The sequence below is a fragment of the Euwallacea similis genome, chromosome 6, assembly GCF_039881205.1.
Source record: "Euwallacea similis isolate ESF13 chromosome 6, ESF131.1, whole genome shotgun sequence".
Classification (NCBI taxonomy): domain Eukaryota; kingdom Metazoa; phylum Arthropoda; class Insecta; order Coleoptera; family Curculionidae; genus Euwallacea; species Euwallacea similis.
The window spans coordinates 2,683,015-2,695,781 of NC_089614.1; the positions used below are offsets into that span (position 1 = coordinate 2,683,015).

Consider the following 12,767-nt stretch of genomic DNA (forward strand, 5'->3'; position numbering starts at 1 on the left):
TTTGGTTTGAAAAAATATATTATATACAATACAATGACAAAAACACAACTATGCAAATTTAAAGTGTAATAAAATATTGACAAAATAGTTTTTTAAATATTTCTTGCATTATAGGATGTTTCGTCGAATCAAAAAATTTATGTCAGCATAAAATTGGAATTTTTGAGTCCATGTTTTTTCAAGTAATAATAATAATATATTAATCATAATAATATGAATATATAAATGAAGAAAATCACATCGTTGGATACCAGTTTGGAAATACTTGCGCTTTAGAAATTCATAATATCAATTTCTGTAAGCGTTCTTGAAGACGAATGCCAAGGCCGACCACAATAAAAACTATAGGAAAACCAATTGTAATAGGCAAAACCAAATATCCTAATAGTCCTAATAGTATCCTGCTTCTGGGTGATCCAGAATCAGGATATTTCAAACTTCTCACGCCAGTTTCCAGGGAACCTGTGACCGGAGCTTCCAACAATGACTTAGTTGGATGCACGGAAACCTGCGTAAACTGTTTTGCTGGATCAACCAGCAACCATCAAGGTAGAACTTAATAGACAACGACTCGCCTACAAAAGAACAGGAATATCTATGGAATCAACTCTTGCTCCAATACTTGAAAAAATAGATGTAGGCCGCCGAATGATTTTGAAACTTACTAATCCATTGCCGATAGGAGTTTCGATTTGCCTAGACAAATTATATCAATTCTTTCAATTGATGTGGTATTTTTCAGACAGATTCTTGCTTGGTACAATAATGGCGACCCAAATTTCAGAGAAAGCAATTTTGCGGAAAGATAATAAGTAGAAGAAATTAGAACAGGACTCCTTTCACAAATTAGTAAGGCACAATAGAAGAACTGTTTTGGTCAAATAGTTTGACCCAAGACCTGTATATTTTACAAGTTTAAAATATGATGTGGAACCAGAAGGTGCATATACCTTGTGGGCAAAGATGCCCACAAGGGGCCTGCGGTGACCAGCTGCTTGCAATGCTATCATGGGTGGAGTAAACCTTTTAGATAAGATGATTAGAAAATATCCAATGCACGAAAGCGGGAATGAATGATCCATTACTGTTTTTATTTTTAGTTTTAGTTGCTGCTAGCTGGCTTAAATAGCGATAATGTGCTATCTCGACAAATATTGTTAAAAAGGACACTATAAACTACCTAGATTTCAACTTATAACTGGCCAAATCGCTGATGTTTTCTGGAAATGAATAGAATAATTCTGAATTAAATATTTCAAATAGAGATGGATTATTTCCTAACCAACAAAAAGTTCAATCATTACCTAACAAAAAATTTTCCAGGCAAAGTGGTAATCATATATTCAACTGCTTGTGAATCATGAGCAAAAATCAAGGTCAAGATGTAGATACAGTGAGTGTAGAAAACTCACCTTTACCAAATATTTGGCATGTAAAGTTTACTTATGTTATGCAGTGGAAAGAAATTGTTTTTCTTTATTTCTTCACAATGCTCTGCACCGCAAAATAAACGCATAATTTTAAACATTTTAAAATATGCCTTCGAAAATATTTATAATGCGCACTAGTGGTTTAAAATGATTTCTTTAAGGCTCTCAAAATTTTTCATACTTTTTTACTTGTTTATTTATAAAATAATAATAGTTATTTACAAAATATTGAAAATTGCTGTTTCAATAATTTTGACTTGAAGGTTATATACCTCATTTAGCTTTGTTCAAATTGTGTTTTTAGTGCGTTTTGTGAATATAAAATTTTGTACCCAAAGAAGATGGCTCAAAATATCCATAGGAGGAGAAATCTTTCGCTGGAAAAATGTGCAGCTGCTGTGGCATTTGCGGAAATAGGCTTGCCACAAGTTCAAATCGCACTACAGTTTAGAGTAGTATAATCTACGATCTCCTGGACACTGGCGCGGTTTCGGAAGACTGGCAGTAATCAAAGAAGACTTGAACAAGACGTCAAAAGTTGACAACAATTAATCAACATCGATTTTTGCGGCTGAAAACTTTAGAAGTCGATTCATTGAAAAGAAGATTGGCAGAAAGGAATGTTATTCCCTATAGGGCTGCAAGCGGTTCCGTATTGACCATAAAACATTGAAAACAGTGTCTTCAATTTGCCCGAGAACACCAAACTTGGGAACATCGTCAATGGGACAACGTGCTCTTTGCCGATTAGTCTCGATTTTGCAACTTCTTGTGATGGTCGTGATAGGAGAGCGGATCGACGTCCTGGAGAGCGATGCATCCAGTGCAACAATATCGGCACTATGGGCTATGGAGATGGAACTATTATGATATGGAAAGGCATTAGTTTGAAATATCGCACGGAGTTAGTTGTGCTTCATAATGGTAATTTAACAGCTCATCGATATATAACAGTCGTTTTAGAACCCCATGTAGTGCCATATGTCAAATTCATCAGTGAGGAATTTTCAATGGTGCTCGATAATGCATGTTCACACGTAATACGAGTAATACAAAATTATCTCCATGATGTGAAAATTCAAACGCTGCCTTGGCCAGCAAGAAGCCGTGATCTGAACCCCATCAAACTTTTAAAGGACAACACGGGTCGACAAATTAGAGCATCGCAAGTTCCCCCAAGGGACTTAAATGAGCTGATTGGGGATCACGGAAATATGGAATCAAATTAATCAAGTTGACATTAGAAACTTAATTTCAAGTATGTCAAAGAGATATGAAACACTAATCGGAGCAAAAGGGGGAATACACGCTATTAAATATTCATTTGTTTGCATAAATTAAAGAATAAAAATTACGTAATTTTTTAGTATACCATGAATTCGTTTAACTATACCCCTTATTGATTCCGTTAAACTAGATTTATTGAAAATCATTGTCACACTTCGTCAGTAAACATAAATTATTTACTCTAAAATCATAAAAACAAAAATACGTAAAAATTTAAAATATGCGTTCATTTTGCGGTGCAGTGTAATAATTTGATTCCTTTTCGATTTTAAGTTGTTATTACTTCTTCAATTAACATAATAAAATATGTTCTTGAAAAATGTGTTCTAATTTGGTCTTTAGGTTAGCTAGAGCCACTATTAGTTAACTTGAAGATTCTCCAGTCAGACAACGGGAAAAAGGGATCAGAAAAAAAAACGAAGACAGATTTGCACATTCATGGTTTTGACATTATAGTATCGATGATAATAACTTTTCTCTTTTGCCAAAAAAATTAGTTCAATCCAAACAATTCTATGACATACATAATATAAAAAAAGGGTGATCCTTCGCAATGAAACAATTTCTGGTTAAATAACACGTTACCGTAGTGGCAGTTTAGGCAAACATATTTATTGAAAGGTTTAAAACTTTAAGGCCTCGTCTTTTCAATTACTTTAGGGTTATTTACAAACCAGGAGGGAGCAAATTACAAAAAGTAATTCATACGACATTGCGTTTCTTTAAGGGTGTTCATCTTTCGTAAATCATTAAATTAATATAAGTAATGAATTGGAGCTATCGTATTTTTTTATTTTTATGCAAATAAAGTTTTTAATGTCCCGAAGGTATATTTTCTTAATTTGAATATTATATGGGAGAAAACGAAAACAAACATTCTAGTAAAAAATTAATAGGCATGTGCGTATGTAGATAATGTAACGAAATTTATTCAAAAGGAAAAAAGATTTAGTCTGTAAAATATTCAATTAAAAACTCGCTTTGATAGGGCGAAATAACGGGCGGCAATAGGTATGGAAGCTATTCATTTTACAGCTACAGAGGAAGTCTGGCCTAGTTAGGAAACAATTTACTGTAGTAGTACAGAGGGTATAATCAGATTCAAAGGGGTTGTAAAAATAACATACCCTGAACACTGCCCTGGACCTTCACAGGGCTTGAATAAGGACTGAATAGTCCTTTTAAAGCTGAAGAAACATGCATATTTTAATAATAATTCATGCTTCTTAAAACAATTCTGTAACTGCGAGTTTCTTACCTTTAGCCTGCCTTCTACGCTTGCAGTCAAAATCTAAACGTCGACCTTGTAATTTTTTCCTGTGATGCTGAAACCATAATATACATTGGTGGCATCTCTTACATAACAAAAACCCGAACACTTACTATAACTTCCTTTAAATCTTTAGTCTGTAGGTGATGTAAGGGCTCCAAAAAGTTTTGCTTGATATTATCATCCAGTGAGTATTTGACATCGGCCATCTGTTTTAGGGCTTCGGCCATTTCTACCAGAGCATTGCCGAACATACTGTCATCTCCCAACTTTCTACCGTACATCAACATGCAGTCACCAAGCACTCCTTCGGGCTGAGGATACGTATTGGACTTCGCCTGGCCACTTAATTTACTTATACCCTTTACGGCCGCCATTTTGGCCCGAGCTGTAGGGTTAGGCTGAAGAAATTCTTTCGTTTTAACTTGGAGCTCTTCTACCAATTCCACGGTTACATCAGTTTTCTGTAAATAACATGACACATTCATGACTCGACGATAAGGAATTTCGTATTTAACATAATAGTTATAAAATATACGAGTAGAAATGAAATTATATTCTCTTAGTGTTTCTTTTCGTTTGCATATGAAAATAATCATGTTAAGTAAACATCTTATACAGGATGCCCTAAAATCAGGTTGCATAATTTTAATGGTATATTCTATTATCAAAAGTAAGACAAAAAAATTCATATAAACATAGATGTTCAAACGTTTTATTTCCGAGATATACGGAGTCAAGTTTTTAAAAAATCATCCCACAGTTTATGAGATATTTAGCTGAAATAAATTTGGAATACGACAAATTTTTTGGTGCTTACATTGGCAGATATGCCAAAATTGAAGAATTTACAGAGTTATTTTTTCTAACGTTATGTCCCCTTTGTACGGACATTTAAAGACACGACAAACAATGCAGCGAACCGAAGCCCATTCTTGACAGTAATCATGGGGCTCAGATAACAGAGTCAAACAAGACTATTGCTTTTTACATTACTGTAGACATGAACCGCCCTTTATCTAGAATATAATTTGTTTGGAGAGGGGGTTTGTCATAATCTTTTCTTCCTGGTTGGTTCTAGGTGTTCCTGTTTTTCTCATGCCCAACAGTTGGTACTCAGTTGTTTTTTCTTGTGGATCGTAGTTCATTGTTCCTCTGATCAATACATTTGGATATTCCATAGGTCCTTGGAATGTATCGATAGCATGCTCTTTGATGATTTAAGTCATTGTATTGTAATTCAAATCCCTTCCGACTGTGTCATTGTTGACATTCCAAGGCTTATTCAAAGCTGTTTTAGAGTCGACTTAGCAGCACATTCTCATGCTGCTAAGATATTGGGTTGTTCGATAATTAATGTCGTATTTTTTATGTTTTTTCAAAGTGAATATATTTATATTAATAATAAATATTAATCAATGATGTAGTGGCCATCTTGTTGATGACCTTTTGCCATCTTTCGGCAAGTTGGAATATTCCGCGTTCGAAAAAGCCTTGATTTTTAGAAGTAAAAAATTGATTTAACTCATTTTTAACGGCTTGATCAGAATCGAAATTGTTACCATTCAAATGATTTTGAAAAGAACGAAACAAATAATAATCTGATGGCGCCAAGGCAGGGCTATATGGTGGATGAGGTATCAGTTCTCAATTTAGTTCCAATAATTTTTGACGCGTTATTAAAGACGTATGGGGTCTAGCGTTATCAGGATGGAATAGTACCCCTTTGCGATTGGCGAGTTCAGGACGTTTTCTTTTGATTTATTCGTTCAATTTCGATAGCTGACGACAGTAAACATTCGAATCAATAGTTTGGTTTCTTGGAAGCAGTTCAAAATAAAGAATACCCTTGTAGTCCCACCACACATATAGCATAATCTTCTTTTGATGAATATTGGCTTTGGACATCGATTGTGCAGGTTCATCTTGTTTGGTCCATGATCGTTTTCGGACTACATTATCGTAGACAATCCATTTTTCATCACCCGTTATGACTCTTTTTAGAAATAGGTCGTTTTGGTTACGATTCAACAAAGAATCGCATATGTTAATGCGTTTGGTGAGGTGATTGTCCATCTTCAACTTAAATTTTAAACACCTTCTTGTTTACTAATCACGTTCAATTTTCAATCGAAAAAAGTCTAAAACATGTAAAATGGCATATAATAATATAAGCGATGAGATTACTACTACTCGATATGTATAAATTAAGCCCCGTCTATGAGAATAAAACGATATTAATTATCGAACAACCTAATATATGTCAACTGTGGGTGAGTGATTATGTTTACGAGGGTGATCTTGTTTTTCACTATCAGTCTGGATTCCTGCCAATCACGGAATAGAGTTTCGTTCTTGTCTTACTTTATTCTTGGTTTTCTCGATATGTATTTATCAGGTTAGCTTTTCGTCCATGTTCACTCCTAGATACCTATGACACTTCACCACTTGATCCTCTATCCTGGATTTTCTTCTACATTTTAAGATGATTACCTGTCTGTTAACGGCCTTTATGTCGACGGCGACAGCACTGCTCTTTTAAACACTCATGTGCTTCTATTTCTTTTTTCCGTAGGTTGAATGTTGCATCCTGAATCCAAATTGTTTCTCTGGGATAATATTTAGTCTTTTCACGCATTCTTTTAACCTTCTTAGCATCATTTCTTCCACAATCTTTTCCATATGTGGCAGAAGACCAATCGATCTGTATTTTTCGTGGAAAAAAAAGATCTTTCCCTGGCTTTGTAAACAAAAGGTCAGCCTTCTTTTAACTTGATGACAAGTGCCTTAGTGCTATGATGATATTAGCGATATCTTCTAATATGGCAACTAACTAATGTTTCCAATTTGATCACGTCCTAGTGTCTTTCTGACGTTGACATGCCTTTCTGATATCAACAAATATCTTTAATTTCATCTGACGCTGCGTGTCTAATGATTTCTTTGACGTGTTGACGATTTTTTGATTCCGGGGGTTTTGTTAGTTCGACGCGTGTGTCGATTTCCTCCTCCCGATCGCCGAATAAAACGTTAATTTAGGCGCTACGAGTTAAGTCGGATTGTTATTTTCTATGTTGCTCTGGCTAAACGAGTGTTTTATTCGATTTTCGGTTTGTTGTACAGTGAAATGTTCAAGTTTGTACGAAGCTTAATGCGTTCCCATTTAGATCTCCAAACAAATAATAAATTTCGTTAAAAATAGGGTAGTTTTTCTAATTATATTACAAATAATTTGCATATGAGTTGTATATACTGATGTATGTAGTATATAATTGGTATATTAAAAAATAATGCAACAAGTAAAAAAATCTCGACGGGACATTTAGATTTTTAGAACAAAACGATCAGTGGAGTGCTGCAAAAATAATTTTGAGATAAAGGAATGCATGACCCTAAAAAGTTAGCTATTTTCCAGATTTGATCTAAATATCTCAAAAACACTGGGAGCTACAAAGAAAAAATTGATAATAAATAAACTTTGACCCCTTCAATCTCTGAAACGAAGTGTTAGCGGACCTATGCTTATATTAACTTTTTGCTTTATTTTTTCATCGTGGAATATGCCTTTAATAATGTGTAACTAAATTTTAAGGTTCCAAGTATATTCCCGGTATTTTTCTATCTCCAGAATTACAGGACATTGAGATTCTTTGTGGAAAGTAAGAAATATGTTATTTTTAGCTTACCCTTTCCATATCCATAAAGTCCAAATCCAGTTTAGTGCCTTCGGCACCTCCCATTTTTTCTGTGACATACTGGAAATAAAAATCATTCAATTTTTCGCAATGCCTACAAGTTAAAACTTACTTGATTTGCTTTGTTTATCTGCTTCTTCAACCCCGCAAAGGCCATTTCTTAAATGTTAAGCAATTTTCCACCTGAAAACAACAAAGGGTATTTAGAGAAGCTTTAAAAAAATATAAATACTGTAGTGCTGCTTAATCAGAAGAAATTTCAGGACATTATGGGGGAGTAGAATTAATAACATACATCGAGTTATCTGCGAGATAAAAGTCAGTGGCAAGTGTTTAACTTTGTTTCATAAAAGTTTTATCGTTTATGTTCAGTTTCCTGCGCAGCGATTTAATAGAAACTGATTCCCAGGCATATTGCTTTATTGTATTTTTTCTTTGAAGATGCCTAAAGGTTTTTCAAGGTATTAACTAGTGCCCAAAGATATTTTTTATATTATTGATTTTTAATAAAACTTTTATAAACACCCTGTATCTCGTAAACTATAGATCTACGGACAATGGTTTACTAATCGACATAGACTCATTTTTCGATGATCATTCATCACCACAATTCACAAACATCCTGTATAAAAAATGATTTTAAATGCACTTATTATATCTCCCTTGATATTTGATTTGGCACTGCAAGATCTATATAATATACAAGTGTGAAAGGTTGTTATTAAATTAATGTCATTCAGTTAAGGAGGTAAATCGCGAAAGTATAATACCGCTGGACCAAACAAATGTTAATAAATTATCGCTGATAAAGCACGCTTCTACGTGACCCAATTGCAACTACCCTTGACATAGATTTCCTCCATCTAAAGATATTATTAATTTTATATATAGAGAAAAAATACGTAGAGGAAAAAACACACAATAGTACAACTAAATTAATGGAGTGCTCTAATACCTATCGCATTAACGTAGACCTTAATATAAGTAAGGGATCAAAAAGAAACATGAGTAATGGTCATGCACAACTAAAACATAAACGGTTCTTATAATAGCCCTAATGGCGCCATTTTAAAAAATCATGGTATAAGTCACGTACCGGATAATTAGTTGTACTAAAGGAAAACGTGGAGATCCAGCACTTAAATCACAAAATATCTGAAGCCTACAGTCGGGAGGACTGAAGCCAGTATGGATATCGACTCGCCAAAATGTGAATGAATCCAGGCGCAATTAGTTTTGCGCACATATCGATACTAGCAACTAAAAGACAATGTTCTGTTCAATGCCAATTTTTGTTTTTTTCCTTTTGAGTAGCTATGCCTCATCACGTCACCCACGTTTTTCTCAATAAATCTGACATTTTTTTCTTAACTAAAAAGTTTACCCCGTCGTCCTTACTCTATCGACGATTTTGTCCATTGAGCCTCTAACATCGGCTTGCTAGGAGGGCGCCACATAATGGAGATTAAATCAATGCACAGTCATCATCAACGGGAACAAAACTAACATACAAATAAATTTAAAAAAAGACGGGAAGAAATCAAATTTAGTGCATAAATTTATCTATGGGGAAGCCTTGACCGTCGCTAGGAGCTTCTCGTTTTATTCAAGTTATACTCTGCTGGAATTTTAATAAGTCACTCACCATCGCAGCGGACGTTCTAGTTTTACTTTTTTAGTGCTTTTAAAAGAATCTAAATTGGAAGTCTAAATAAGTTGATGGCTTAAAGAGTTGTGACGGTTCCATAATATTTCACTCTTGCTATCAATAAACCGATAATGCAATTAATACTAAACAGCCCACCAAGATTCTAAGCGAATTTTTTTAATGTAAGCCATAATAGGAATATTATAGCAAAAATTATTTCGTTTTAGTATTTTTCCCAAATGTTTGTTTTCTTTTCAAATCTATGACCTATTTCGGGTTATTCCTTATCAAGGCAGCAGGTGGTGTTTTTCAACTGATATTGCCCAGTAATAGAAACTCGATCTTAAGGAATATTTTATCCTTTAATGATTTTTGAAAAGCCTCTTTGTTCCGAAGATACAGGGTAAAAAAAAATCAACAATAGCAACATTTCATTACTAAATATTACATGCAAAGCTTCTTAATCTACAAAAACTATTGAAAATGACTATCTCAAATGAAGTAGTCATTGTGAGGTCCACCTCTACCAATCCGCATCTTGAGAAATTCCCTACGTCGGTAAAAAGAATCATCGTCGAAGAGGACCTCACTTATGGGCTGCTTGATCCCCAAACTTAAACCTCTTGGATTATTTTGTATTAGAACATCTAAAATCATTAATTTATAACACTCCAATGGAAAATGTGAAAGATTTGAAAAATCAGATCATTGCTCAATAAGAAACGACCTTGGTGTATTTGAAAGAGATTGGCAGTCAATGAGGAGAAAATTAGATTCTTGGATCCTAACTGTAGATAGTTATTTTTAATAATTCTTGCAAATTAACACATGATAGATGACATGCAATATTTAGTAATAAAATGGTGCTATTGTCGAAAATTTTTCTCATTCTGTATCTTCGAAATAAAGAGGTTTTTCAAAAATCATTAAAGGACAAAATATTCTTAGAATAGTCTAAGGAGTAACCCCTTGAATTTTTACCATATGTTTAATGGACACCCTGTAGACAACCTGAATTTAGGTTCGGTGAAAGTGGAAATTTTTACTTAATGTTCATATGCAGGGTTCATCTTCGAGAGCTGATACAATCCGTATATGAAAAATTACAAGCTTAATGTATTTTTGTTTTGCGGAAAAAATCTAACGTAAAAATATTTTCATCCTGACATGACTTCCAGTTAAACTGGAAACTGACCCTTACTTTAGTTTTATAAATGAAACATGGAAATTTTCTTAGTGAAAATGGGTTTTGTGTCGAAAATTAACATACATTTTTATAAACAATAAAAAAAATGTGTGAAAGAGTTTTTTAACAAAATTATTGAAATTTAGAGTTTTTAAATTCAAAAAAGTAATTTTTTTTAAGTAGCACCCTACAATTATTTTTACATCATTCGATTGGTAGGGCAAAAATGAACAAATACGATATACATTATAAATATCAAATATTAATACTTTTGAGTAAATCGAAAAAAACTATACACTACTTTATATTGCGTAGGTAACAGATACATCAGCGACCCATTATACGATTAAGTTACTTAATATTTATTTTGATTGTTTTTTTTTTTTAATCTATAGTTGTTAACTGAGTAAATATATCAATAATTTGTGTTCCTCCTGGCGAAATGGCTCGACTTTTTCTACACAAAATTATTTGAATTTAATTTTAACTAACGGAGAATGTCAGAGTCATAGTGCGAACAGTAAGAACATTTATCGAACGTTATCCAGAGCGTCCTCGACCATCTGCGGATAGAATAAGACGCCTGGTTCAAAATTTAGAAGAATTTGGCACATTCACCAACTCTGTAGTCAAAAAGAAACCTACTATTAAACTAAAAAAAAAAACAAAAACTAAAAAAAAACAAAATAAACAAGCAATTTGATCGTATAATGGATCGCTTATGTATCTGTTATCTATGAAGTATAAAACAGTTTATAGTATTTTTCGATTTACTCGAAAAGTATTAATTTTTGATACTTATGATGTATATAGTATTTGTTCATTTTTTTCCTACTAATCGAATAATGAAAAAATAATTGTAGGGTGCTATTTGAAAAAAAAAACTTTTTTGAATTTAAAAATTCTAAATTTGAATAATTTTTTTAAAAACCTTTTCCAAATATATTTTTTAATTGTTTAATCGTTTATAAAAATGTGTTAACTTTCCAGTAATTTAAAATTTACTTCATCAATGTATGTCAAATAGTTTTGTAAACAATTGAATTTTAATAAAACTACAAGTATCGCAAAGTCGAAATAAATCCAAAAGAGTTGAGAATCGATACCATGTTGTATTATGAAACTTATGTTTATTTTCGACACAAAACCCATTATTACTAAATATTATTACTAAAAAACCCCATACCATGTTCCGTTTAAATAAATGAAATAAGGGTCAGTTTCCGGTTTAACCGGAAGGTATCAGGTATCGCATCAGGTTGAAAATATTTTTACAATGTCAATTTTTTTCCAAAAAACAGAAATACAAACTTCAAAAATATATTAAGCTTGTAATTTTCCATATACAGATTGTGTTATCTCTTAAAGACGGACCCTGTATAACAAGCCAATATAATTTAAGTATTCAAACGTTTTCACAATGTATTATATACTGCGTGACAAAGAAAGGTAAATACCCATTAAAGATAATTTTATTTTGATAATTTTTTTTGTACGTGTTCAGTACCACATACTTATTCAATGATTACATTTTCAGCAAGATCAGAGGAAGAACTTCATTTTTTTTTTCAATAGTGTGTTGAGCATCCACGGTTCCTTATACACTCATTGATACGCCTAGGCTCGGATCTAATAAGATTGTCAATGTCTTCTTGAGGTATCTCATTCCAGGCAATCTGAACTTCATGAGTAAGGGCGGCTAAAGTCTGTGGAGGGTGCTGTAAATTCAACAGTCTGCGGCCAATCATGTCCCAGACATGTTCAATAGGAGACAGATCCGGCGATCGAGGTGGCCAGGGTAAACGGTTGATTTGATGTTGATCCATGAACGTTATTGTTTGCCTAGCAACATGAGGTCTAGCATTGTCTTGCTGGAAAATAGCGGTCGGGATAGTTCGAAAATATGGAATCACGTATGGCTCCAACACTTCTTGGATATAGCGTTGGGCAGTCATGTTGCCTCTAATGAAAACTAGGGGTGACCTGCTACCATATGCGATAGCACCACATACCATAACGCCTACAGTACAGTGGACATGACGCTTTCTGTCAAATTGTGTATCTCGCCTTTCACCCCGTCGCCTTCTCACCCTTGCCCGACCGTCGTTCATCCCCAGACAGAAGCGGGATTCATCACTAAAGATCATCTGAGTCCATTCTTGGTCCCACTGAATCCTCTCTCTACACCATTGTAAGCGGTTAGATCGATGTTCGCGAGTGAGAGGCAGCACCCAATGCGGACGATAGGACA

At 33.8% G+C, this 12,767-nt stretch overlaps 1 protein-coding gene across 7 annotated transcripts in view; it reads right to left on the reverse strand.

Annotated features, from left to right (window-relative positions):
• Positions 1 to 12,767, reverse strand: part of EndoA (endophilin-A) — a 37,629-nt gene that overhangs the window by 19,154 nt on the left and 5,708 nt on the right. For 6 of the 7 annotated variants that reach the window (XR_010752181.1, XR_010752180.1, XM_066391070.1 and 3 more), the window contains exons 2-5: positions 7,795 to 7,865; positions 7,674 to 7,742; positions 4,101 to 4,451; positions 3,976 to 4,042 (exon numbers count right to left, since the gene is read on the reverse strand). Coding sequence is in view for 5 of the 7 variants with exons in the window: in XM_066391070.1 (XP_066247167.1) it covers positions 3,976 to 4,042; positions 4,101 to 4,451; positions 7,674 to 7,742; positions 7,795 to 7,839 (532 nt within the window). In the remaining 2 variants the exon portion in view is untranslated. Of the gene's footprint in view, positions 1 to 3,975; positions 4,043 to 4,100; positions 4,452 to 7,673; positions 7,743 to 7,794; positions 7,866 to 8,778; positions 8,990 to 12,767 lie in introns of those variants that run through there. The other variant, XM_066391069.1, reaches the window with a different exon arrangement.